Below are 26535 nucleotides of genomic sequence, written 5' to 3' on the forward strand. Positions count from 1 at the left end.
AGTCTGCACGGAGCTGTCAGTCTGCAAGGAGCTGTCAGTCTGCAAGGAGCTGTCAGTCTGCAAGGAGCTGCCAGTCTGTAAGGAGCTGCCAGTCTGTAAGGAGCTGCCAGTCTGCAAGGAGCTGCCAGTCTGAAAGGAGCCGCCAGAGCTGCCAGTCTGTAAGAAGCCGCCAGAGCTGTCAGCCTACATGGAGCAGCCAGAGCCGCCAGTCAGCGTGGAGCAGCCAGAGCCACCAGTCACCATGGAGCAGCCAGATCTTTCAGTCTGCCAGGATCCGCCAGTCGGCCAGACTCTGCCAGGATCCGCCAGTCAGCCAGACTCTTCCAGATCCGCCAGTCAGCCAGACTCTTCCAGATCTGCCAGTCAGCCAGACTCTTCCAGATCTGCCAGTCAACCAGACTCTTCCAGATCCGCCAGTCAGCCGGGATCTGCCAGAACTGCCAGTCAGCCAGGAGCTGCCAGCCTGCATGGAGCAGCCAGAGCTGTCAGTCTGCATGGAGCAGCCAGAGATGTCAGTCTGCAAGCAGCTGCCAGTCTGCAAGGAGCTGCCAGTCTGCACGGAGCTGCCAGTCTGCACGGAGCTGCCAGTCTGCACGGAGCTGCCAGTCTGCACGGAGCTGCCAGTCTGCAAGGAGCTGCCAGTCTGCAAGGAGCTGCCAGTCTGCACGGAGCTGCCAGTCTGCACGGAGCTGCCAGTCTGCAAGGAGCTGTCAGTCTGCAAGGAGCTGCCAGTCTGTAAGGAGCTGCCAGTCTGCACGGAGCCGCCAGAGCTGCCAGTCTGTAAGAAGCCGCCAGAGCTGTCAGCCTACATGGAGCAGCCAGAGCCGCCAGTCAGCATGGAGCAGCCAGATCTTTCAGTCTGCCAGGATCCGCCAGTCGGCCAGACTCTTCCAGATCTGCCAGTCAGCCAGACTCTTCCAGATCTGCCAGACTCTTCCAGATCTGCCAGTCAGCCAGACTCTCCCAGATCTGCCAGTCAGCCAGACTCTCCCAGATCTGCCAGTCAACCAGACTCTCCCAGATCTGCCAGTCAACCAGACTCTTCCAGGTCTGCCAGTCAGCCAGACTCTTCCAGGTCTGCCAGTCAGCCAGACTCTTCCAGATCTGCCAGTCAGCCAGACTCTTCCAGATCTGCCAGTCAGCCAGACTCTTCCAGATCCGCCAGTCAACCAGACTCTTCCAGATCCGCCAGTCAACCAGACTCTTCCAGATCCGCCAGTCAACCAGACTCTTCCAGATCCGCCAGTCAACCAGACTCTTCCAGATCCGCCAGTCAACCAGACTCTTCCAGATCCGCCAGTCAACCAGACTCTTCCAGATCCGCCAGTCAACCAGACTCTTCCAGATCCGCCAGTCAACCAGACTCTTCCAGATCCGCCAGTCAACCAGACTCTTCCAGATCTGCCAGTCAACCGGACTCTTCCAGATCCGCCAGTCAGCCGGGATCTGCCAGAACTGCCAGTCAGCCAGGATCTGCCAGTCGGCCAGGATCCGCCAGTCGGCCAGGATCCGCCAGATCCGCCAGTCAGCCAGGATCTGCCAGTCAGCCAGGATCTGCCAGTCAGTCAGGATCTGCTGAAACCACCAGCCAGCCAGGATCTGGTAGATCTACCTACCTGCCCGAGCTTTCTCTCACTCCCGAGCTTTCTCTCACTCCCGAGCTTCCCCTCAGTCCCGAGCTGCCTCAGTCCCGAGCTGTCCTTCAGTCCCGATCTGCTCCTCAGTCCAGTGGGTTTCTGGGTGAGGACTACTAGGCCATGGTCGGCGGCGAGGGTGGACTATCCAGGGACGCGAGGAGAGGGGACTAAGACATTGACTGAGTGGGTTCCACGTCCCACGCCGGAGCCGCCACCATGGACAGACGCCCACCCGGACCCTCCCTATTGTTTTGAGGTGCGTTCGGGAGTCCGCACCTTAGGGGGGGGGTCCTGTCACGCCCTGGTCTAAGTATTTTGTGTTTTTCTTCATGTATTGGGTCAGGCCAGGGTGTGGCATGGGGTTTTTGTATTGTGGTGTGTTTTGTCTTGGGGTTTTGGTGTGTATGTATTGGGATTGTAGCTAGTGGGGTTATCTAGCAAAGTCTATGGCTGTCTGGAGTGGTTCTCAATCAGAGGCAGGTGTTTATCGTTGTCTCTGATTGGGAACCATATTTAGGCAGCCATATTCTTTGAGTTTGTCGTGGGTGATTGTCCTTAGTGTCGTTGTTCCTATCGCTTTATTTATTTACACAAGTATAGGCTGTTTCGGTTTTCGTTACGTTCTTTGTTTTGTAGTGTTTTGTGTTTATTCGTGTTTCACGTTGTTCATTAAACATGGATCGCAATCTACACGCTGCATTTTGGTCCGACTATCCTTCACACCTAGAAAACCGTAACAATTTGCTGAACAAGTCACATAATAAGTTGCATGGACTAACTCTGTGTGCGATAAGTGTTTAATAACATATTTATTTTTGAATGACTACTCCATCTCTGTACCCCACACATACAATTATCTGTAAGGTCCCTCAGTCGAGCAGTGAATTTGAAACACAGATTCAACAAAAAAGATCAGGGAGGTTTTCCAATGCCTCAGAAAGAAGGGCACCTATTGGTATATGGGTAAAAAAAGCAGACACTGAATATCCCTTTGAACATGGTGAAGTTATTAATTACAAGTTGGATGGTGTATCAAATACACCCAGTCACTATAAAGATACAGGCGTCCTTCCTAACTCAGTTGCCAGAGAGGAAGGAAACCGCTCAGGGATTTCACGATTAGGCCAATGGTGACTTTAAAACAGTTACAGAGTTAAATGGCTGTGATAGGAGAAAACTGAGGATGGATCAACAACATTGTAGTTACTCCATAATAGTAACCTAAATGACAGAGCGAAAATAAGCAAGCCTGTACTGTCACACCCTGATCTGTTTCACCTGTCTTTGTGCGTGTCTCCACCCCCAAGTGTTTTATACCTGTGTTCTCTGTTTATCTGTTGCCAGTTCGTGCCAGTTCGTTTCGTGAAACCTAGCAGCATTTTTACACTTGCTCCTGTCTGTTCTAGTTCCTGTTTTCTAGTTTTTCCTGGTTTTGACCATTCTGCCTGCCCTGACCCTGAGCCTGCCTACCGTTCTGGGCCTTTTGCACCCTATCTGGATTACTGACCTCTGCCTGCCCTTGACCTGTCATTTTGCCTGCCCCTGTCCTAGTAATAAACTTGTGTTACTTCAACACTGTCTGCATCTGGGTCTTACCTGAAACGTGCCATGTACAGAATAAAAAATATTCCCAAAATACATCCTGTTTGCAATAAGGCACAAAGTAAAACTGCAAAACAATTGGTCAAGGAATTCACTTTAAATCCTGAATACAAAGCGTTTTGTTTGGGACAAATCCAACACAACACATCACTTAGTACCACTCTTCATATTTTCAAGTATGGTGGTGGCTGCATCTTGTTGTGGGTATACTTGTCTTTGGCAAGGACTAGCGAGATGTTTAGGATAAAAAGAAACGGAATAGAGCTAAGCACAGGCAAAATCCTAGAGGAAAACCTGTTTCAGTCTGCTTTCCAACAGACACTAGGATACAAATTCACCTTTCACCAAGACAATAACCCCAAATACAAGGCCAAATATACACTGGATGTCACGCCCTGGTCTTAGTATTTTGTGTTTTCTTTATTTATTTGGTCAGGCCAGGGTGTGACATGGGTTTATTTTGTGGTGTGTTTTTGTATTGGGGTTTTTCGTAGGTTTTGGGATTGTGGCTTAGTGGGGTTTTCTAGCAATGTCTATGGTTGCCTGAGGCGGTTCTCAATCAGAGGCAGGTGATTATCGTTGTCTCTGATTGGGAACCATATTTAGGCAGCCATATTCTTTGAGTGTTTCGTGGGTGATTGTTCCTGTCTCTGTGTTAGTTTGCACCAGTTTAGGCTGTTTCGGTTTTCACGTTACGTTTATTGTTTTTGTATTGTTTCGTGTTTCATCTTCATTAAAGATGTATCGAATTAATAACCACGCTGCATTTTGGTCCGACTCTCTTTCACCAGAAGAAAACCGTAACAGAATCACCCACCACAACAGGACCAAGCAGCGTGGTGACAGGCAGCGGCAGCAGGAGCTATGAAGTTTGGAGTATACGACTTGGGAGGAAATAGACAGGTGGGCTGTCGACACAGAGAGAGTGCCGGAGCCCGCCTGGGATTCGCTGGAGCAGTGCGAAGAGGGTTATAGGAGAATGGAGTTGGAGAGACAAGCACGGCGGGGCGGAAGGAAGCCGAGAGTCAGCCCCAAAACTTTCTTGGGGGGGGGCTCAGGGAGAGTGTGGCAGAGGCACCTGGGTCAGCACTCCATACTCGTCCTGAGGTGCGTGTTAGTCGGCTGGTGAAGATTGTGCCAGCCTCACGCACCAGGCCTCCTGTGCACCTCCCTAGCCTTGCACGTCCTGTGCCAGCCCTGCTCTCAAGCTCTCCAGTACGCCTTCACGGTCCGGTCCCACCTGTGCCACCTCCACACACCAGTCCTCCGGTGGCAGCTCCCCGCACCAGGCTTCCTGTGCGTGTTCTCGGCCCAGTACCACCAGTGCCAGCACCACGCAAAAGGCCTTCAGTGCGCCTCGCCTGTTCAGCGCTGCCAGAGCCTTTCTCCTCTCCAGCGCTGCCGGAGTCTCCCGCCTGTCTAGCGCTGTCAGAGCCTTCCTCCTCTCTAGCGCTGTCGGAGTCTCCCGCCTGTTTAGCGCTGTCGGAGTCTCCCGCCTGTTTAGCGCTGTCGGAGTCTCCTGCCTGTTCAGCGCAGCCAGAGCTGCCAGTCTGCATGGAGCAGCCAGAGCTGCCAGTCTGCATGGAGCAGCCAGAGCTGCCAGTCTGCATGGAGCAGCCAGAGATGCCAGTCTGCATGGAGCAGCCAGAGCTGCCAGTCTGCATGGAGCAGCCAGAGCTGCCAGTCTGCATGGAGCAGCCAGAGCTGTCAGTCTGCATGGAGCAGCCAGAGCAGCTAGGTCAGCCAGGATCCGCCAGTCAGCCATGATCTTCCAGAACCGCCAGTCAGCCAGGATCCGCCAGTCAGCCAGGATCTTCCAGATCCGCCAGTCAGCCAGGATCTTCCAGATCCGGCAGTCAGCCAGGATCTTCCAGATCCGCCAGTCAGCCAGGATCCGCCATTCAGCCAGGATCCGCCAGTCAGCCAGGATCTGCCGGAACCGCCAGTCAGCCAGGATCTGCCAGAACCACCATCTAGCCAGGATCTGCCAGAGCCAATTACCTGCCTGAGCTTCCTCTCAGTACTGGGCTTCCTCTCAGTACTGGGCTTCCCCTCAGTGCCGAGCTTCCCCTCAGTGCCGAGCTTCCCCTCAGTGCCAAGCTTCCCCTCAGTGCCGAGCTTCCCCTCAGTGCCGAGCTTCCCCTCAGTGCCGAGCTTCCCCTCAGTCCAGTGGGGTCCTTGGTGAGGGTTATTAGGCCAAGGTCGGCGGCGAGGGTCGCCAATCAAAGGACGCGTTACAGGGGGACTAAGACTTGGTTGGAGTGGGGTCCACGTCCCGAGCCGGAGCCGCCACCGTGGACAGACGCCCACCCGGACCCTCCCCTATGGGTTTAGGTGTGCGGCCGGGAGTCCGCACCTTGGGAGGTGGGGTTCTGTCACGCCCTGGTCTTAGTATTTTGTGTTTTCTTTATTTATTTGGTCAGGCCAGGGTGTGACATGGGCTTATTTTGTGGTGTGTTTTTGTATTGGGGTTTTTCGTAGGTTTTGGGATTGTGGCTTAGTGGGGTTTTCTAGCAAGGTCTATGGTTGCCTGAAGCGGTTCTCAATCAGAGGCAGGTGATTATCGTTGTCTCTGATTGGGAACCATATTTAGGCAGCCATATTCTTTGAGTGTTTCGTGGGTGATTGTTCCTGTCTCTGTGTTAGTTTGCACCAGTTTAGGCTGTTTCGGTTTTCACGTTACGTTTATTGTTTTTGTATTGTTTCGTGTTTCATCTTCATTAAAGATGTATCGAATTAATAACCACGCTGCATTTTGGTCCGACTCTCTTTCACCCAAAGAAAACCGTAACACTGGAGTTGCTTACCAAGATGACATAAAATGTCCCTGAGGGGCATAGTTAGAATGTTGACTTAAATCGGATTGAAAATGGCTGTTTAGCAATGATCAACAACCAACTTAACAGAGCTTGAAGAATAAATAAAAAATGATGTGCAAATATTTTGGGCTCCCGAGTGGTGCAGTGGTCTAAGACACTCAGTGCAAGAGGAGTCACCTGTTTCGAATCCAGGCTGCATCACATCCGGCCGTGATTGGGCGGTGTTTGTCCAGGTTTGGCCGGGGTAGGTCATCATTGTAAATAAGAATTTGTTCTTAACTGATTCGCCTAGTTAAATAAAAATAAATTGTACAATCCAGGTGTGCAAAGCTCTTAGAGACTTACCCAGAAAGATCCACAGCTATGAGGTGATTTGAATGTATTAACTCAGGGGTGTGAATACTTAAGTAAATTAGATGTTTAATTTTCAATAAAGATGAATCAAATCAGACCTTGCCCAGGTGAGTGAAATGGAGAGGTCGGAACATGAAATCGTAGTTGAAATGTGAACTGAAGTTTAAGTTGGAATCAGATGGGGCCTTTTTTCTATCAAACCTGGTACCAAAGTTTGCAAAGAGGACAATTATCTTCTAGCACATTTGTAGGGATTCATGTACTCAGGTAAGCAAAGGTTACAGTGCAGAATGTAAACGTGGTTATAGTTTGATAGAATAGGGGCCTAAATCTGATTCCAATTGGGCATCTAGTTCTGTGATTTCATCTCTTCCTAGGAATCCATTGTATTTTTCTTCCATGTGTTTAACATAAAACACATCATTAATTCATATCCGCAATACAGCATGGACTGTAGCCCAGCACGCACACACACACAAACACACACACAGAGAGAGACACGCCCTTAATGTACAGCACATCTGGAACAGAGAAAGAGGGGTCCCCCAACTCGTGATCTCTCATGCTGACAGCTGCACATGTGTGACCAATTAATGACATATATTCATATACTGTACACACAGGTGGACACAGGGGGACACACATACTACATACACACAACTGTGCAAACACACATACACAGACATTGTCTCTCATACAGCTGCAGTACACTGCCCCACCATAGCCGCAAGCAGGGATGCTGAGGGTGCTGCAGCACCCCCTGAAAAATATTAATTTTAAAAAGAAATACAAAATTGGTGAACTGGGCCTTTATTACTCCTGTATAAGTGGGGAAATTCACTTACAGTGTGTTACATTTAGTTTAGTATTGTGTCTCATATTCCTAGCACGCAATGACTACTTCAAGCTTATGACTCTACAAACCTTTTGGAAGCATTTGTTTTGGTTGTGTTTTGGATTATGTTGAGCATAATAGAAATGAATGCCAAATAATGTATTGTGTCATTTTGGAGTAACTTTTACTGTTAATAAGAATAGAATAGGTTTCTGAACACTATTACATTAATGTGGATGCTACCATGATCGCTAAAAATCGTGAGTTATTCGTGAATAAGGATGAGTGAGAAGGTTACAGAGGCATACAGTAAATATCATACCACCCAATGACTGCTAACCTCTGAGAGATTAGTGTGTTTTGCATGCTTTGTACAAAACACAACCAAAAGAAACTGCAAATGCATTCAATAACTTTGTAGTCGGGAGTGTATCAGCATGCCCCAACCATAACACACAACCAAAACCACAGCCTATGTCAATACAACAAAAACAGGAACAAATATTCAATATGCAGTACACTCATTGAAAAACAAATGCAAGCTCTAGATTTTTAAATGATCTGAAATAATCAACTGATTTACTTATCTGTCCAAGGGCCAAACCAAAGCCCAGCTCAGTCTAGGTGGGACAAGCTCTGTCTAGGAATCACATACAGTTACATAGAGTCATAGACAATGTGTGTGAGAGAGAGATAGAGGTCTGAGCTGAGCTTACCTGCAGTCTGCAGAGAGACAGAGCCAGCAAGAGCCCACAGAGACAGCAGCAGCACAGAGTCCATCCTTCCAGCCTAGACCCTGGTCTCAGCCGTTATGAGGGAGGCACACTGGGAAACAGAACATTTTGGGGAGAGGGGAACAAAAGGGAAAAGGGGGGAGAGAGAGGGAAGCATAAGGTACAGCCCAGGAACACACATCTGGTTTGCGTTGAGTGTTTAGAACACTGGGTAAAATTCCATTGGAAGAGACCTTTCACCCATTTATGTTGATAGAGCTGAGAGAAGGGGGTCAATAGATCAAACAGAGCAGCTGACATTACAGTCTCCCACTCACACACACATACCTGTAATCAACAGGGTCTACTGATCAAACAGTTACAGGTTCTATTATTACTACCTGAGCCAGATCTCAAACACACACACACAATGATAATGTAAGTGGTGCGTACTGGCGGCAGAGAAGTCAGGCGCAGGAGAGCGAAAACTGTGTTAGAACGCGCAGTTTAATAATAAAAATCACTATAAACAGAACAATCAATACAATGGGTACAAAACCAGTCACACACCAGAAATAACGTGCACAAACACTTACAATAAACAATTCCGGACAAGGACATGGGGGGAACAGAGGGTTAAATACACAACATGTAATGATGGTATTGAAACCAGGTGTGTGTGAAAACAAGACAAAATGAAAAATGGATCAATGATGGCTAAAAGACCGGCGACGCCGAACGCCGCCCGAACGAGGAGAGGAACCAACTGCAGCGGAAGTCGTGACAGTACCCCCCCATGACGCGCGGCTCCAGCAGCACGCCGACACCGGCCTCGGGGACGACCCGGAGGGCGAGGTGCAGGGCGATCCGGACGAAGACGGTGGAACTCCTGAAGCATTGAAGGGTCTAACACGTCCTCGACCGGAACCCAGCATCTTTCCTCCGGACCGTACCCCTCCCACTCCACGAGATACTGAAGGCCCCTCACCCGACGCCTCAAATCCAGTATGGAACGAACGGAGAACGCTGGGGCCCCCTCAATGTCCAAAAGGGGCAGAGGAACCTCCCGCACCTCAGACTCCTGCAGTAGGCCAGCCACCACCGGCCTGAGGAGAGACACATGGAACGAGGGGTTAATACGGTAATCGGGAGGAAGCTGTAACCTATAACAAACCTTGTTCACTCTCCTCAGGACTTTAAATGGCCCCACAAACTGCGGACCCAGCTTCCGGCAGGGCAGGCGGAGGGGCAGGTTTCGGGCCTCACTGCGGTGACGGTCTGCGTTCTCTTTTTGGCGCAGCACGGCCCGCTGAAGGTGAACACGGGCAGCTTCCCATGTCTCCTCCATGCGCCTGAACCGCTCGGTCTGACTCTGATGCCAAGGTGCCAGAACCGGCTGGTACCCCAGTACGCACTGGAAGGGAGAGAGGTTAGTGGAGGAGTGGCGAAGCGAGTTCTGTGCCATCTCGGCCCAGGGCACGAACGCCGCCCACTCCACCGGCCAGTCCCGGCAATAAGACAGCAGAAACCTGGCCACCTCCTGGTTTACTCTCTCCACCTGCCCATTACTCTCGGGGTGAAACCCCGAAGTAAGGCTGATCGAGACCCCCAGACGTTCCATGAACGCCTTCCAGATCCTAGACGTGAACTGGGGACCTCGATCAGACACTATATCCTCAGGCACCCCATAGTGCCGGAAAACGTGCGTAAACAAGGCCTCCGCAGTCTGTAGGGCCGTAGGGAGAACAGGCAGAGGGAGGAGATGACAGGACTTAGGGAACCGATCCACAACAACCAGGATCGCGGTGTTACACTGTGAGGGGGAGATCAGTAAGAAAATCCACCGACAGGTGCGACCAAGGCCGTTGTGAAACGGGTAAGGGGTGTAGCTTCCCTCTGGGCAAGTGCCTAGGAGCCTTGCACTGGGTGCACACCGAACAGGAGGAAACATAACCCTCATGTCCTTAGCCAAGGTAGGCCACCAGTACCTCACGCTCAAACAGCTCACTGTCCGTCCGATCCCAGGATGACCAGAGGAGGGTGACATGTGGGCCCAATAGATCAACCAGTCACGAACAGCAGACGGGACGCACAGACGCCCAGCGGGACACTGGACGGGAGCGGGCTCTGCATGTAACGCCTGCTCAATGTCCGCGTCCAGCTCCCACACTACCGGCGCCACCAGGCAGGAGTCGGGGAGTATGGGGGTGGGATCCATGGGCCGCTCCTCTGTGTCATACAGCCAGGACAATGCGTCTGCCTTCACGTTCAGGGTACCTGGTCTGTAAGAAAGGGTGAAAACAAAATGTGTGAAAAACATGGCCCACCTTGCCTGGCGAGGGTTCAGTCTCCTCGCTGCCTGGATGTACTCCAGATTGCGGTGGTCCGTCCAGATGAGAAAAGGGTGTTTAGCTCCCTCAAGCCAATGTCTCCACGCCTTCAAGGCCTTGACGACAGCCAACAGCTCCCGGTCTCCCACTTCATAGTTTCGCTCCGCCAGGCTGAGCTTCTTCGAGAAGAAGGCACAGGGGCGGAGCTTCGGTGGCGTGCCCGAGCGCTGAGAGAGCACAGCTCCTATCCCAGCCTCGGATGCATCCACCTCCACTATGAACGCCAAAGAGGGATCCGGATGGGCCAGCACGGGAGCTGAGGTAAACAGAGCCCTCAGGTGACCAAACGCCCTGTCCGCCTCAGCCGACCACTGCAAACGTACCGGGCCCCCCTTCAGCAGTGAGGTAATGGGAGCCGCTACCTGACCAAAACCCAGGATAATCCTCCGTAGTAGTTGGCAAACCCCAGATAAACCTCCAGTAGTAATTGGCAAACCCTAAGAACCGCTGCACCTCCTTTACCGTGGTGGGAGTCGGCCAATTATGCACGGCTGAAATGCGGTCACTCTCCATCTCCACCCCTGAGCTGGAAATGCGGTACCCTAGGAAGGAGACGGACTGCTGGAAGAACAGGCATTCCTCAGCCTTGACGTACAGATCATGCTCCAACAGGCGACCAAGCACCCTGCGCACCAGGGACACATACTCGGCGAGTATATCAGCTGAGTATATCAGAATGTCATCAATATACACCACTACACCCTGCCATGCAGGTCCCTGAAAATCTTGTCTACAAAGGCTTGGAAGACTGATGGCGCATTCATCAAACCGTACAGCATGACGAGGTACTCATAGTGCCCTGAGGTGGTACTGAAAGCCGTCTTCCACTCGTCTCCCTCCCGGATACGCACCAGGTTGTAGGCGCTCCTAAGATCTAGTTTGGTGAAGAAGCTCGCCCTGTGCATTGACTCAATCGCTGTGGCTATGAGCGGTAGCGGGTAACTATACCTCACAGGGATCTGGTTCAGACCTCGATAGTCAATACACTGGCGCAGGCCTCCCTCCTTCTTCTTCAGAAAAAAAGAAACCCGAAGAGTCGGGTGAAGTGGAGGACCGAATGTACCCCTGACACAGGGATTCAGAGACATATGTTTGCATAGCCACTGTCTCTGCCTGTGAGAGGGGATACACGTGACTCCTGGGAAGTGTAGAACCAGGAGATCTATCGCACAATCGCCCTGTCGATGGGGTGGTAATTGAGTCGCCTTCTTTTTGGAGAAGGCGAGAGCCAAATCAGCATATTCAGGGGGAATGCACACGGTAGAGACCTGATCTGGACTTAGCACCGTAGTAGCACCTACGGAAAGCCCTAAACACCTCCCCTAGCACTCTCGCGACCACTCCGTGAGAGCCCTCTGTTGCCATGAAATGGTGGGGTCATGACAAGCTAACCAGGGTAGGCCCAGCACCACGGGAAACGCAGGAGAGTCAATAAGGAAGAGACTAATTCTCTCCTTGTGACCTCCCTGCGTCACCATGCTCAGAGGAGCGGTGGCCTCTCTAATTAACCCTGACCCTAATAGTCAACTATCTAAGGCGTGAACGGGGAAAGGCACAGCAACGGGAACAATGGGGATCCCTAAACTATGGGCGAACGATCTATCTATAAAATTCCCAGCCACGCCTGAATCGGCGAGCGCCTTATGCTGGGAATGCGGGGAGAACTCAGGAAAAGTGACATAAAAAAACATATGTGCAACAGAGAGCTCTGGGTGAGAATGGTGCCGACTCACCTGGGGTGATGCCAGAGTGCCCTGCCTGCTGCCTCGATCCCCAGAGGAAACAACCCGTCACCGACTGGCAGTGTGACCTCTGCCCACAGATGGTGCACGAGCTGGAACTCCCTCCGGTCTCCCAGCGCACCGCCCATCCCAGCTCCATGGGTATCGGAGAGGGGGTGCGGGGGGGTGGAACCAACAGTCCCCGATCTGAACGTCCGCGGGTAGCCAGCAGGTTATCCAGCCGGATGGACAGGTCCACCAGCTGGTCGAATGTGAGGGTGCTATCTCTGCAGGCCAACTCCCAATGGACGTCCTTGCGCAGACTGCAGCGATAATGGTACCCGGGGTACCTGCCCCTGTTGACTCCATAAGTGAGGTCCGGAATTCTGTAAGGGGTGCGTACTGGCGGCAGAGAAGTCAGGCGCAGGAGAGCAAAAACTGTGTTAGAACGGCGCAGTTTAATAATAAAAATCACCGTAAACAGAACAATCAATACAATGGGTACAAAACCAGTCACACACCAGAAATAACGTGCACAAGCACTTACAATAAACAATTCCGGACAAGGACATGGGGGGAACAGAGGGTTAAATACACAACATATAATGTTGGAGTTGAAACCAGGTGTGTGGGAAGACAAGACAAAACAAATGGAAAATTAACTATGGATCAATGATGGCTAGAAGACCGGCGACGCCGACCGCCGAACGTCGCCCGAACAAGGAGAGGAACTAAATTCGGGCGGAAGTTATGCCAGATAAAGGTCCATGTCATCTCTGTTGGACAGTTGTTTTTATTGAGTCACTTCAACAGTGTTACAATCAAAGAAAAACTATACCATTTTACAGTTACTACTATAGTCTTCTGTCTATATCCTTTTTTATATTTAAAGAAAATACATATTTTGATAATAATGGAAACATTATTGTCATATCTTCTTATCATATATTATATGAGTGTTTGTATTATATGAGTATTTATATTATATTAGTATTTGTATTGTATGAGTATTTATATTATATGAGTATTTATATTATATTAGTATATTTATTATATGAGTATTTATATCATATTATTATTGTTATTATTATAACTGTCACGTTCTGACCTTTATTTCCTTTGTTTTGTCTTTATTTAGTATGGTCAGGGCGTGAGTTGGGGTGGGCAGTCTATGTTTTGTGTTTCTATGTTTGGTTTCTGTTTCGGCCTAGTATGGTTCTCAATCAGAGGCAGGTGTCGTTAGTTGTCTCTGATTGAGAATCATACTTAGGTAGCCTGGGTTTCACTGTTGGTTTGTGGGTGTTTGTTTCCGTGTCGGTTTGGTTTTCATTCATGTTCACATTTATTGTTTCTTAGTGTTAAGTTTGTTTTATAATAAACGATATGGACACTTACCACGCTGCGTTTTGGTCCAATCCCTGCTACATCTCCTCTTCAGATGAAGAGGAGGAAATCTGCCGTTTCAGTAACAAGTGACCACAAAGCACATCCAAAACAATATGTTTTGACCCTGTCCACTACAGCCCTGTTGATGTGGGTGGCCCCCATGTTTCCTGTAGAGCACAAACAACTCCTTGGTCTTGCTGATGTTGAGGGAGAGGTTGTTGTCCTGGCAGCGTGTCCTGAGGGTCAGTGTGGCGGAGGTGTTGTTACCTACCCTCACCCCCTGAGGGTGGCCCGTCAGGAATTCCAGGAGCCAGTTGCAGAGAGAGGTGTTCAGTCCCAGGGACCCAAATTTGGTGACGAGGGCAGTATTGTGTCTTTGGCTATGCCGGATTAAGTGATATGATATGCTATTCTATAAAATAATTTCTCCGTAATTAATATTACCTGATTGAGCTAATCATGTAAATGTAATTAGCTAGAGAGTCGGGCACCACAAAATAATCTTTATAGAACTTTTATCTTCCGAATAAACTCTTAAAGACCTAGTAATATTTTACATCAATAGCAGTCAATATTAATCGTCATCTTAATTCAGTCTCATCTGAAAGTTGTAAATTCTTAGTTATCTGCACGAACCCTGGCTAACAAGTTGAATTAGCAATGCAAAATTGGGTTTAATTATTTATTTACTAAATACCTAACTAATCACACAGAATTACACATACACATAATTAAATCATAACTTGATTACAAATTACATCATAAAGGAAAACGTCCCTGGTGGGCGGAACAGATATGACTGAAATTGCATCGTCTGTATATCTATTGAGGTGGTATGCAAATTGGAGTGGGTCTGTAGGGTGACTGGGATGATGGAGTTAATGTGTGCCATGACCAGCCTATCAAAGCACTATATGATGACAAACAATGCCATTAACAATGATCAAATAGTTGCTTTTCTTTAAGCCACAAGCATCTAGTTCATGGAGTTCCACCTAAAAACACAACCACAACCACCCACACCCACACACACACCCACACACACACCCACACCCACACCCACCCACACCCACACACACACCCACACCCACACACACACACACCCACACACACACACACCCACACACACACCCACACACCCACACACCCACACCCACACACACACCTACACCCACACACACATATATACATGCACACACACATACTTAAATATTAGCTAAAATAAATATAAAGAGAGGACATCAAACTATTGCTAAAGAGTAGTACCACTACCAGTGACTTTGCTCATAAATACTTTGTTGTGGGAAAATGTACATGATACGATTGTGATGTGTTGTTGTCTCACCTAGCCACACTACATGACCAAAAGTATGTGGACAGTTGCTCGAAGAACATCTCATTCTAAAATCATGGGAATTGATATGGAGTTGGTCCCCCCCTTTGCTGCTATAACAGACTCCATTCTTCTGGGAAGGCTTTACACTAGACGTTGGAACATTGCTGTGGGGACTTGCTTCCATTCAGCCACAAGAGTATTAGTAAAGTCAGGCACTGATGTTGGGTGATTATGCCTGGCTCACGGTCGGTGTTCTAATTCCTCCCAACTGTGTTCGATGGGGTTGAGCTCAGGGCTCTGTGCAGGTCAGTCAAGTTCTTCCACACGGATCTCGACAAACCATTTCTGTATGGACCTCGCTTTGTGCGGGATCATGAGTGGCGCAGCGGTCTAAGGCACTGCATCGCAGTGCTAGAGGCTTCACTACAGGTCTGGGTTTGATCCCGGGTTGTATCACAACCGGCCGTGATCTGGAGTCCCATAGGGCGGCACACAATTGGCCCAGGGTCGTCCGGGCTAGGGGAGGGTTTGGCCGGGGTAGGCCGTCATTGTAAATAAGAATTTGTTCTTAACTGACTTGCCTAGTTAAATAAAGGTTAAATAAATAAATACAAAAATTGTGCACAGGGGCAGTGTCATGCTGAAACAGGAAAGGGCCTTCCCCAAACTGTTGCCACAAAGTTGGAAGTCTAGAATGTCATTATATGCTGTAGCGTTAAGATTTCCTTTCACTGGAACTAAGGGGCCTAGCCCAAACCATAAAAACAGCCCAGACCATTTTTCCTCCACCAAACTTTACAATTGGCACGATGTATTGGGGCAGGTAGCATTTTCCTGGTATCCGCCAAACCCAGATTCGATTTGATGAACTGACTTATTGGAAAGGTGGCATCCTATGACGGTGCCACGTTGAAAGACACTGAGCTCCTCAGTACGGCCATTCTACTGTCAATGTTTGTCTATGGAGATTGCATGGCTTTGTGCTCGATTTTATACACCTGTCTGCAACGGGTGTGGCTGAAATACCCAAATCCACCAATTTGAATGGATGTCCACGTATATATAGTGTATCTTAAGATGAATAAGAGTGTCTGCTAAATAACAAAAATGTCAATGTAAAACGTGAGTAAATATAAAGAAAACAGAGAAGCAGTAAGTAAGAACAATCTTTTATTTGTGTTTTCGGGAAAGTTCGACGACATCCCCATTGCCAGCACTGAGTGGGCTGGAACAGTGGACATCACCGGTGCAGATGGGTAGTTGTAGTTCAATAAAAGTCACTATAAGAGTTATCATCATCCACGTCAGGGAGATCAGGAACAACATCCAGTTGGGAGAGCATACATACAGTCACTGAGGTGAAAATAGGCTGCTGAAAACCAAGAGGAAAACTGTGGCTAGCGTGCATAGTCCATACACAACTAGAGAACTGAACAGACGTGTACAGTCAGAAGTACATGGGATTCTACCGCTGTCCTTCTCCAGGTATGAAATGAGCCAGCGAGATTGTGGAATCCATGATCAACAGAGAAACCAAGATGGCCGTCTTCCTCTGGGAACTGTGTTTCAGAGAAGTCCGGATAGAAACTGTCCGTAGGGGTTATGAACAAACCAGCGTCCCTCAAGGGACCAAAACAGGATGTATATGGTGCAGGGCAGGAAGTGACATAAAAACCGGGATGCATTTCTGAATAGTCTCTCTGTGAGGATAGCTTGAGTTCAAAGATGCTTCAATACGAAACAAATCATGTTCATCCAAAGAAATAAAATCATTCAATTATATATAACAGCAACAATAAAGGGGGGTAACAATCATCATAATCATAGTAATGGTAGTTATTTATAACATGGTCGTTGAGGAAAAGAAGCACTATCACTGGGTTGACTGGGCCCTTTCTCTCCCCTGGGTTTAGTGAGTCGGTAGTGAAACACGACACTATGTGGATACTAAGACGATGCTCAACAACACAGAAATGCCGGAAAACTGACAGAAAGTATCAACAACCTTAATAAATCAACATTTTAAATTTTGGCTTTTTTATTAGTCCCAGAAATCTGAGAATTTAACACCATTCCGATCGATGGGGAGAGTAATAATAGCATAATCTCAAATGATAACCTATTCCCTAGGTATATGGGAGAATAGGGTCACATTTGATATGACACCCTACCACAAACCCCATCTCCTGGAATACATTTGCATATACGCAGTCATACACGCATCTCATCTCTGCAACATTCACACTTAGCATATACCTATGTAAAATACACAAACTGGTATATTCAATATAGACAATATTTATCTTCTACCAATAATAAGAATGCTATCTAAAATCATTAATATAGTACAATAACACAAGTGTGCTTTTTCCTGGGTAGTTGGTGGACTATTTAGGAGGGTGTGAAGACATTGTGGTATTATGTATACAATCTAGAACCACAGAGACCGGTTGTTAGGATTGGTTAAAGGTAAAAGTAGCCTTTTCGTGATTGGTTGTAAGCGACATTAACCGTGTTGGGATTGGATCAATTCGATATAAAAAAAAACATAGGAAGGAAGAAAACATCACAATGCAGAGAGAAGATCAAAACGGTCCACTGTAACCAGAACAACTAAAAAATCCTACCAACCCAGCTTGGGCAAGATATTCTATATCAGTTAGAACTGACAGCAATCTAAAAAGGACAAAAAGTGACAGAAAGAGAGCGAGAGAGAGAAATGGCCAAGGGCTTAGCAATATGAGTTCATAGTATACATAATAAAAACTAACAGTCGCCCCATCCATTAGCTGTAGTGTGATTGAATGCCCTGCTAGTCTTGGGGTCACATAATACAATTCTCTATATGACAGAGGAGATAGTGCAGCTATAATCAAATGTAAGAGCTGTTGCACCAAAGCCCAGACATCTAGACAACTACTAAACAGTCCAAACTGTTAAAAGGTTGCAAAAGTTGTAACAATATGAAGGACTTGTTATTTACAAACACTGGACAAGTGCTGAAGATTGTGCTGGGTTAATAGTGTTTCTCCCATTTCTCTCTCTCTCTCTCTCTCTCTTTCACTTTCCTACCATTTCAGCCCAAACCCCATCAGTTAGAAACACAACAAAGGAAACAAATTAAGTGCTTGAGTAAAATCCACAAAGAAATGTTGAACTGTACAATTTTAAAATCATTTTGCTCTCTATTTTACAGTTTAAAATGGCCACCTTGCCTCCTAGTCCCTGACTCTGAATCCTGTCTAAAAATCCCTAACACCTCTAAAATAGCATCTCCTTTATCAATTTACTTTAAAAAGATATTTTGTCATAGCCCTCCATCTCTCTATATCTTACATCTTTCCCATTCATATAGAAAATATACAAAAATGATTTCCAAAATTTGCTCCCCCTCTAGTCTTAATATAAAAATATACAATTCTCCGATATCAAAATCCTCTTCTCTTCTTTCGTCTAAAGGGGCAACAGTCCTCCGGATTATGTAATCTCTCTGTCCCTAACCTTTAACCCTGCCCACTCTGACATCATCAAAATGTGACACCTGAGCTTCTTTATATCACCCTTCTCATCATCTCATACATTCATCATCATCATCATCATCGTTATCATCATCATGTCACCCCATTCCACCCATCAGTTTCTTCTCTTTTTCCTCCTCTTCTTCACTGGTCTCCATGGCGATTCTCATATTTGTTGAGAATGTTGCGGCAGCGACCGAGCTCCTTCCTCATGTCAGCCACTTCCTGTCTGAGTGCCTGGTTCTCTCTCTCCAGGAAGGCAGCGCGGACCGAGATCTGGTTTTCCTTCAAGCGCCGCGCATCACGAGAACGCTTGGCCGCCTCGTTGTTCTTACACCGCCGGGACCAGTACTTATCATCCTGAAAGAGGGAGACACCGTTAGATACAGACCTACTGACATTACCTTGTAGAAAATGATCTGACTCTGGACCAGAGGTTAGGGACAACTTCTACCAACTCTTAATACTTCTACCTACTCTCTGACTACCAACCTTGAGGTCTGCTGGCACCAGCATCTTGCGGGCCTTCTTGATCATGGGCTGTGGTTTGAGTTCGTCCTCGCTGAAGCGGTGTCTGCGGGGGTCGAAGGCGTCCTGGCCGGGCACACTGGACAGAGCCACATCGGCCGCGTCGGGTTCAAAGCCACCCATCACGTCTGGACCGTTGGATGTGGGTGTCATGAGAGGAGTGCAGGACGAAGAGGAGACAGAGGAACCAGGCGAGCCGCAGTCGTCGTTCATGCTCGATTGACTGCCTCCTGAAAGAGAGAGAATCGGTTGTTATTTTATTATTAAACCTTTATATGAACCAAGAGATTCCATGTAGATACATTATGACTCACTGACCTCTCAGGTCCATCAGAGAGCAATAACACACAGCATTTATCTACAAGTCAAAATCTGTAAAGTAAAAGAGCTGTAGAGCTGATAGGCTGCAGTTACAGACCATGTCCACCAGGTGGTGGAAGGGAGCTACTTTCTGCTCTGAGAAACTAATAAACAGGAACGTTTTTCTCCCTGCATTCAAGTGTGAATTCTACAGACCAAGTCTTTCCAAGTATCGTGAGCATGAGTTTCACTTCAATATGAGTCAATTATCATGGAGAAATTGAACTCAAATGGGAACTTTACATATGCAAGAGCACTATTCTCAAGTTTTCTTGTGTATAAACATTCAATATCACCCTTTTAGTCAGAGTATATATTTCAATCCTGGTTTAATATTATTATCAACATGCCCAGACTCCTATAAGGCTGGTTTTGACAGTTTTCTTGAAATGTTTCTAACTGTTATACAACTGTCACCCCACCCCTTGAAATCAGTTCTTTAAAGCTCACTCACCCCCTTTAGGGCCTAATGCACATAACACCTTGACATTCCTATCATAAAGACCCCAAACAGCCTTTTCCTCTTCCTATTCCTCCTTTACGAGAACACAATCAGAACACAGCCTACACTACACCCACCTCGAGTTAAGTCAATTGTCAGGTGTCTAAATGAAAACTCAAATCAGATCATTACAAATACGTTCTCCTGTCTTGCCTCATAATTTGTGTTACACTGTAACGACTATGTAGCAAACACATCATCCAACCCGCAATATCAATTTTGGCTTCATCAATTCTTCTTTTACAATAATATCCGATTTGTCTTGTAAATGTGAAAGTGTCGTATTTAACTCATGTCTAAACTGTCTAAAGTGTATTATTGTGACATGTGACATTGGACTGAAATGCAGCTAAAAAACAACCCGTTTATGAAGGGTTAAACACAATGGCTACTGACATTCCCCATCTACTGTACAGCATCACATCTTAATCATTACTATCTCTGTAAATCTCTCTCTTCTGCATTCAAACATTCCATTTGAACTTCAGTATCAGCAGGCAATGGGAACCTCTTCCTCCCCCCTCCCTCCCTCTCCCTCCCACCCTCGTGCCGCTCCGCTCCTCCCAGTCCTCCGCTTGGCCCTGCCTCTCGTTCTCCTGCTCCAGTGCTCACAGCCTCTGCACGTGAAGGGACGCTGCACGTGCACATTGCTGTAGCGTGTGAGGTGAGGAGAGATTTAAAGACACGCGATCACAAGCATTCACTACACACACCTACTTCCTCTCCTTATCTCTGTCTCGATCTCCCTATGTACAGTAAGACCGTAGTGTTCAGTAAATGGCTGGTTGGACCTGAATTGAACATAAACTAACCAAACCAAACCCCTTTGTCAGCGCTGTGAGATGCATTTGTTAAATGTCTACTCTGTCTCTTTCTCTCAGGCAGCCTAAATGTTAAACCTAGCTCAGTGTGAAGGGTAGTTTGTAGCCTACAGGAAATTCCTGTCGTTGCTTTCTCAACCCCTCCTTGTTGTTCCCTCTCTGTCAAGTTAACTCAGCGTTAAGGGATTCCATTTGGCTTCACAGAAAATGATGCTTGGTCACCATAGGAGAGGAGTTCAATATGAGTACTGAGGACAACTTAAAGAGCTGAATCACATGAAGACTTTGTGCAGACTTTACTACAGCCTTCTCTCTACGGACATAACCACCCTGTATTGATACAGGGTCACCATGGTAACTGCCATGTCACTGATCCTCCATTTTAGTCCTTCATCTAGTTGCCACTTCACAAGGCCAAAACAACATGGCACCATAATCCTTGCTTCATTTGGCCAAACTGGACCACTGAATACATTGTCGATACCATGTGAGCTACGATACATTCACCAACCACCCACCACCCCTACAATCCCTTTCCATAGAATCACCATAAACCATCTCAATCTCCACCCCTCTCCCCATGTTCCTACTGAAGATGTGTACAATAAACAGATGTACACTGTTCCGTATTGTATCCATGGGATAAAATCATCATAGAAATCTCTGTATGTTGCCCTCCCCTCCTCCGACACCCGGTTCGGGTTACTCACCATAGTCAAGTCCTCCCTGCATGTTGGACTGGGCCACCTCCAGGCCGATGAGCGACGGAGAAGATGAGGATGACGAGGAGGAGGCTGAAGAGCAGGGTGGGGGCGATGAGGGCGGGCACTGGGAACTCTGATTGGGCACCGCCGACTGGGAACTCTGGGATGGGATCTGGGCTGTACTGGAACTGTTCTGGCCGTGGACTCCGCCCATGCCGTTCTCTGTGAGGAATTCCTCCAGGTCCATGTACTGCAGCTGGAAGAGGCCTCCTTCCACTGGCAGGGTCCTCTCCCACAGGAGGGGTCCCAGGAACGCAGACTGGTTAAATCCTCCAGCTCCTCCTCCGCTGACGTTACTGTTGCTGCTGCTCACCCCGCTGCTGCCACTACGCATGTTGCAGCCGCCGTTCCCGCCACCCAAGGAGTCCTCATCCATGTCTGTGATGGTTCTGTCTTTGTCTGGGATGGTGGGAGAGAGACAAAATGGAGGTTATTGGTTAGTAAACGATGGACAGGGGTTGGAACTCTCAAGAGTTGTAGTTGTCGCATCAAATGTTTGACCCTTGGTGCTGTCAGAGGTGATTTTGGGATTATAAAAAAAATAAAAAATAAAAAGTGTTATGGTATCCCACTAGATACACTCCCTAAAGTCTGGTTCCTCACAAGGTTTCTTCCATATACACTCTTTGCTTTTTAGTTTTGGGGGGGAATTTATTAGGGTCATATGACAGGATAAAATTATCTTATGTCCAAAGCTGTAGGCGTTCTTGTAAACCTATTTAATTTAATTCAATGAGACAAGAGGGTGCTATGGCCCAAGCCTCATAGCTGTTGAGGCCCAGAGGCACAATGATCCTATAGATGTGTCAACTCTACAGATACTGAGAGATAGATGATATCTGTGGAATGGTGTGACCATTGGATGCATCAGCTGCACTGCTATGTGCACAAACACCACTGAATGCTTCAGTCAGACCGTAACAGATGGTCATACAAGAAACTGCACAAGAATCCAAATCAGAATGCTGGATGAAAAGCAATATGATTTTTACTACATGTCTCCATGTCTATGTCTATATTTGGTGAGACAAATGAATTTGGTAATATAGGCATCCATACCACAGGCCTCGCAGGTACTGTTTAAGCATGTCAGATATTATACCAAAAGATGTCGTCTTAATCTGCATGCTAATCTAAAACTATGCCAGGGGGTTGGAGGGCGGAGATTATAATCCATATGAGAACATCATGCTCAGCTCACAGCAGAGTGCAACATGGGATGGCACCATCATTCTATTGGACATTTGGGGGTCATAATTGGACAGTGAGTGACCTTTGTGTTTGGATAAAAGTGTTTGTTATGCTTAATGACCATGTAATAACGTAATGGCATATTGGTTTCCTTACCCTATAAACTGTCTATGGATAAGGTATGACAGTAGTTTCCCTGGCACTGTTTCCACATGCTAACGTTTTAGCATTTGTGGCACAAATCCTATTCAAGTAATGGGACCGATATTAGCATGTCCAAATCATCCAAAAGTATCTCAAGTTGACTGTGAAGCTCAACAAAGTCACTTTTAGATGATTTGAACATGATTACTATCCCATAATTTCCTTTCTGGTTTACTGCTCTATACTATAGGAGTGGTTGGATTATATTAACATTTTCCAAAGAGCATTTGATCCTACACTCTTAGAAACAAGGGTTCCAAAAGGGTTATTTGGCTGTCCCCATAAGAGAACCCGTTTTGGTTGCAAGTAGAACCCTTTTGGGTTCCATGCAGAACCCTCTACATTGAACCCAAAAGGGTTCTACCTGGAACCAAAAATAGTTATTCAAAGGGTTCTCCTATGGGGACAGCCGAAGTACCCTTTTAGGGTCTAGATAGCACCTTTTTTTCTAAGAGTGTAAGTTCTGTTCTGAGACAAAGTTTCCCTATTCTGGTCCTGACCTGTACTGTCAGAAGTGAAAATACAAACTGACCATGAATCAGTTCTAAAGGACAACTGCCACCACCATGTATATCCTATTGGTGTGTGTTGGTTGCAGAATGTCAATCATGAATCATCATTCAGAGCTGAGTTCTGTACTGAAGAACCACACCAGTATGTATACCTTATCAGTTTTGTTTCTAAACAACATGTCTGACTGTGGTGCATGTGTCATGTCATGTGCGTGTGACAATGGCAGGGCCATATATTAAGTTATGCTGGTGAGCACAGCTGTCTTCACTGTACTGTACTCAATTGAGTCAGGCAAACAATAGAGACTGGTAGATATGATTTCATTGAATGTCAGTTACAAAATATGCTAAATAACAGAAATAGGATTGTACCCTGATGAAGACAGCTTGGCTGTCGAAACGTTGGTAAAATATTTTTTTTGCATCTGAGCTCGTAGAGTGTGCGGCTCTCCTTTATTTTTAAATAACAGAAAAACAACATTGGCATGCAGTGTCTGTTGTAAGTGCAGCAAAGAGCAACATTGTTGCACTGTAGAACCTTCAGTGGTAACAGCATGATAACAATGTTAATCAAAGTTCTCACCTTTAACGTCGCAGCAGTCTTTGAGAATTGCACGGTCTCCCTTCATCGGATGCTGCAGGAGGGATTTCAAACTAGCCATGGAGTTGAGGTGTCCACCGCTGATGGAGCCACCAGACTGGTTGCAATTCCCGAACTGTGGGCTAGCGCCGGCTGGGAGGTCCGGGGTCAGGAGCTGGGTGAGCTGCCTGGACATAGTTGGCCGGACCTGGTTGTTGATTAGGATCCTGGGGCGCAGGCGGAGTCGAAAGGACTGGCAGATTGATCACCGCTATCCAATTAACGAGAATATTGAATTAACATTTATCATAGTTAGAATTGGGTACAAACCAGATGCAATGAATAGTCTATTTAAAATGACATTACAAACTTGTTGAAATAATATAAATCGCATATGTGAGTGCATATCTCGACAAGATATGAGAACATTAAAGTTTGACTCCCAGGCTCAGTATGCCAGTGTAGCCCAATAATAACAAGCAATGGTTGCAAAACGTGTCCCTTTGATTTGTTTAGAATGTCAATAAACATGTTCTTACCTTTCCCTCTATTTAGGCTATGAAGTGTTCTTATATCCACTGTTGTATCATTATAATAGACAGTATTCCAGTAGATATGGTGCAACACTATATTATTTTAAATCCCCGGTGCAGATCAAGATGTTATTCTCCAATAGAGACCAGTTGTAAACGTCAAACTAATGACTGGTGCCCATGGTCAATTCAAAGGTGGACAAAATAAAATCCGAGTTGGAGTCAATAAATTGTTGTCGAAAAATATCCTGAGTTGATCAACACCCCAAAAAATGACGATTCAAATATGATCAAAATGAAACTCGAAGCAAGGAAAAATAATGTCCTACTCCACAATGCCAAATGAACAAATAATGAAGAGCGAAAAGCGGAGAAGGCTCTGAGTACGCGCACTATTTGTCGGGTGACAAGCTGTATTACTTTTTTCTTGAAGCTTTCCTGTCGCTCTATCGTTCTTTCGGGAGGGGGGGGTCTTCTTTTCCCCCGCGTACTTTGTGTAGCCAACGTACTGAAGCACGGGCTTGGATTTGGGCTGCGCGACGGCTGTCCTCTCAGCTGGAACGAACACGGGCAGTTCACGTGACGTCACAACTCATAGGGCAAGGCGCGAGAGAAGGCATGATTGGCTTATTTGTTCAATATGCATGACAAACACACAACCCCCCTCGTGCCACACCTCGAGGGGGCACGCCAAGCACTTGTTGTTTGTATGCTCATGGACAGACGGACAACAAATGGACAATTAGCAATCACCCGCCACCGTTATCATCATGACTTTGAATGAACATCTTTAAATGACACTAGCAATTGAGGGGACCTTGAGACATATCCTCTATAGAACGTTAATCTAGGCATACAGATTATTGCCCAAATAGAATGCCAATGTGATTATTTCATTATAATGGCAATGGGCCCTGCACCATTCTATGAGCAAGCAACTGAGTGTAGACTACAGTTTTCCCAGTCCGCTTGTAATCCAGAGAAAACGTGAGTGGCTGCCGGGTTTTCAGGCGAAAGGAACACAGCAGCACGTTGCTCCCTAAAAGCAGAATAGCTGTAATAGCGCACATGGCCCAGTCACGAGGAGGTGCAACCCTTATATGTTGCTCTAGTTTCGATTGGTTGGAGAAAATAATGTATCCTCCCCTAGTGAGCGCTTATTGGAAAGAACTAGGCCACCCGCCCCGCCCTACGGATTCCCCCCATGCTACGGCCGCGTGAGACCGATTCAAAGCAGAACAGCGCGAGGTGTCTGCAGTACTGTATTTTAACCCACAGTCAAAGAGCCACAGGAAATTGTTTCCTTTTTTTTTGACTGCTAGTCGGACATTGGAAAAACAATATTTAGACAGATCCCAGGAACAATATACATCCTTCTGAGGATATTACTGTGTGACCCAGTCACTTGTTTTCTCTACAAATAGGCATATGCCAACAGCATGAGTATAATTAATGGGGAAACAAATGATACACTGATTGATGATAAACTATCATACATGTGTGTTTACTGCAAAACGAACCTTGCATGCCTTTATGCCTGACCTATTCATGATAATTAATCTGTTAGAACAATTTGAGAAGGTTTGAGAGAGCATAAAACAGACCTACAGAAGAGGTAGTTAGAATATAGAAAAGACTGACAATGACCTTAAATTACATTCACATGGTCTAAAAATGGTTTTCTATTTGAAATCATAAGCAATTTTGCTTTAAACTATAGTAGGCTCTTGTTATTGTGGCAGCACCATCTCACCAGATTAAATGTACTTAGCGAACAAAGGTGACTCTGATTTGATAGGTAGGCTATAATATGCTTCTTCGGCTGTAGTCCTACATGACATGTGGGAAATGCACTAACACACGAACAGACCATGGTATCTAGGTTTCTTTTTGTATTTAGACATGAATTATTGATGTTTAGTAGTATTTGGTGTTGAAACAGAGGGAATAAGCATAATGAAGCGAAATGTGCATATCCCTCTATAGCAGTTAGTGTGACAGTGCTGCTGCCACCTAAAAAATACTTAAGTCAAACCAGAACATCAGACCACAGCTGTCATATTTCATTAAGGTGAACTCTAATACTGTAGTCTACATTACAATAGCCTATATCCACACAAACTAACAGAACTAGGTCAGTAGGACAGCCATAACTGCCTTGCCATTCTGTATGTAGACTATGTATGTATGCATTTATGTTGATGTTCTATCTGTGTCTACACAAATAGA

At 46.7% G+C, this 26535-nt stretch overlaps 2 protein-coding genes across 4 annotated transcripts in view; both read right to left on the reverse strand.

The window, feature by feature from the left end:
* Positions 1–8145, reverse strand: part of ntd5 (ntl-dependent gene 5) — a 35493-nt gene extending 27348 nt beyond the window's left edge. The window contains exon 1 of one of the 2 annotated variants that reach the window (XM_042305035.1): positions 7964–8145. In XM_042305035.1, the coding sequence (XP_042160969.1) occupies positions 7964–8027 (64 nt within the window). In that variant the 5' untranslated portion in view covers positions 8028–8145. The remainder of the gene's footprint in view (positions 1–7963) is intronic. The other variant, XM_042305034.1, reaches the window with a different exon arrangement.
* A 7805-nt stretch (positions 8146–15950) lies between these two features.
* dbpb (D site albumin promoter binding protein b) lies at positions 15951–24870 on the reverse strand. 2 transcript variants are annotated; one of them, XM_024403211.2, is made up of 5 exons: positions 24313–24870; positions 23777–24044; positions 21233–21685; positions 18789–19069; positions 15951–18671 (listed from the first exon to the last, which is right to left on the reverse strand). In XM_024403211.2, exons 2-5 carry the CDS (start codon positions 23967–23969, stop codon positions 18456–18458), a joined length of 1143 nt encoding a protein of 380 aa, XP_024258979.1. In that variant the 5' UTR covers positions 23970–24044; positions 24313–24870; the 3' UTR covers positions 15951–18455. The 2 variants fall into 2 exon arrangements, with proteins under 2 accessions (XP_024258979.1, XP_024258980.1); XM_024403212.2 differs by having other exon boundaries at positions 18804–19069; positions 24313–24854.
* Between the last annotated feature and the right edge of the window lie 1665 nt (positions 24871–26535).

Source organism: Oncorhynchus tshawytscha, linkage group LG23 (assembly GCF_018296145.1).
Source record: "Oncorhynchus tshawytscha isolate Ot180627B linkage group LG23, Otsh_v2.0, whole genome shotgun sequence".
NCBI classification, from domain to species: Eukaryota; Metazoa; Chordata; class Actinopteri; order Salmoniformes; family Salmonidae; genus Oncorhynchus; species Oncorhynchus tshawytscha.

What these genes read in the sequence shown, in the direction of transcription:
- dbpb (XM_024403211.2), bottom strand. Translation starts at nt 23,969, where the DNA reads ATGTCCAGGCAGCTCACCCAGCTCCTGACCCCGGACCTCCCAGCCGGC. An exon ending in GCAGGGAGGACTTGACTATG is followed by an intron (nt 19,070 to 21,232) that starts GTGAGTAACCCG and finishes TCTCTCTTTCAG; the next exon opens with GAGGCAGTCAATCGAGCATG. An exon ending in TCAAGGTTGGTAGTCAGAGA is followed by an intron (nt 18,672 to 18,788) that starts GTAGGTAGAAGT and finishes TCCCTCTTTCAG; the next exon opens with GATGATAAGTACTGGTCCCG.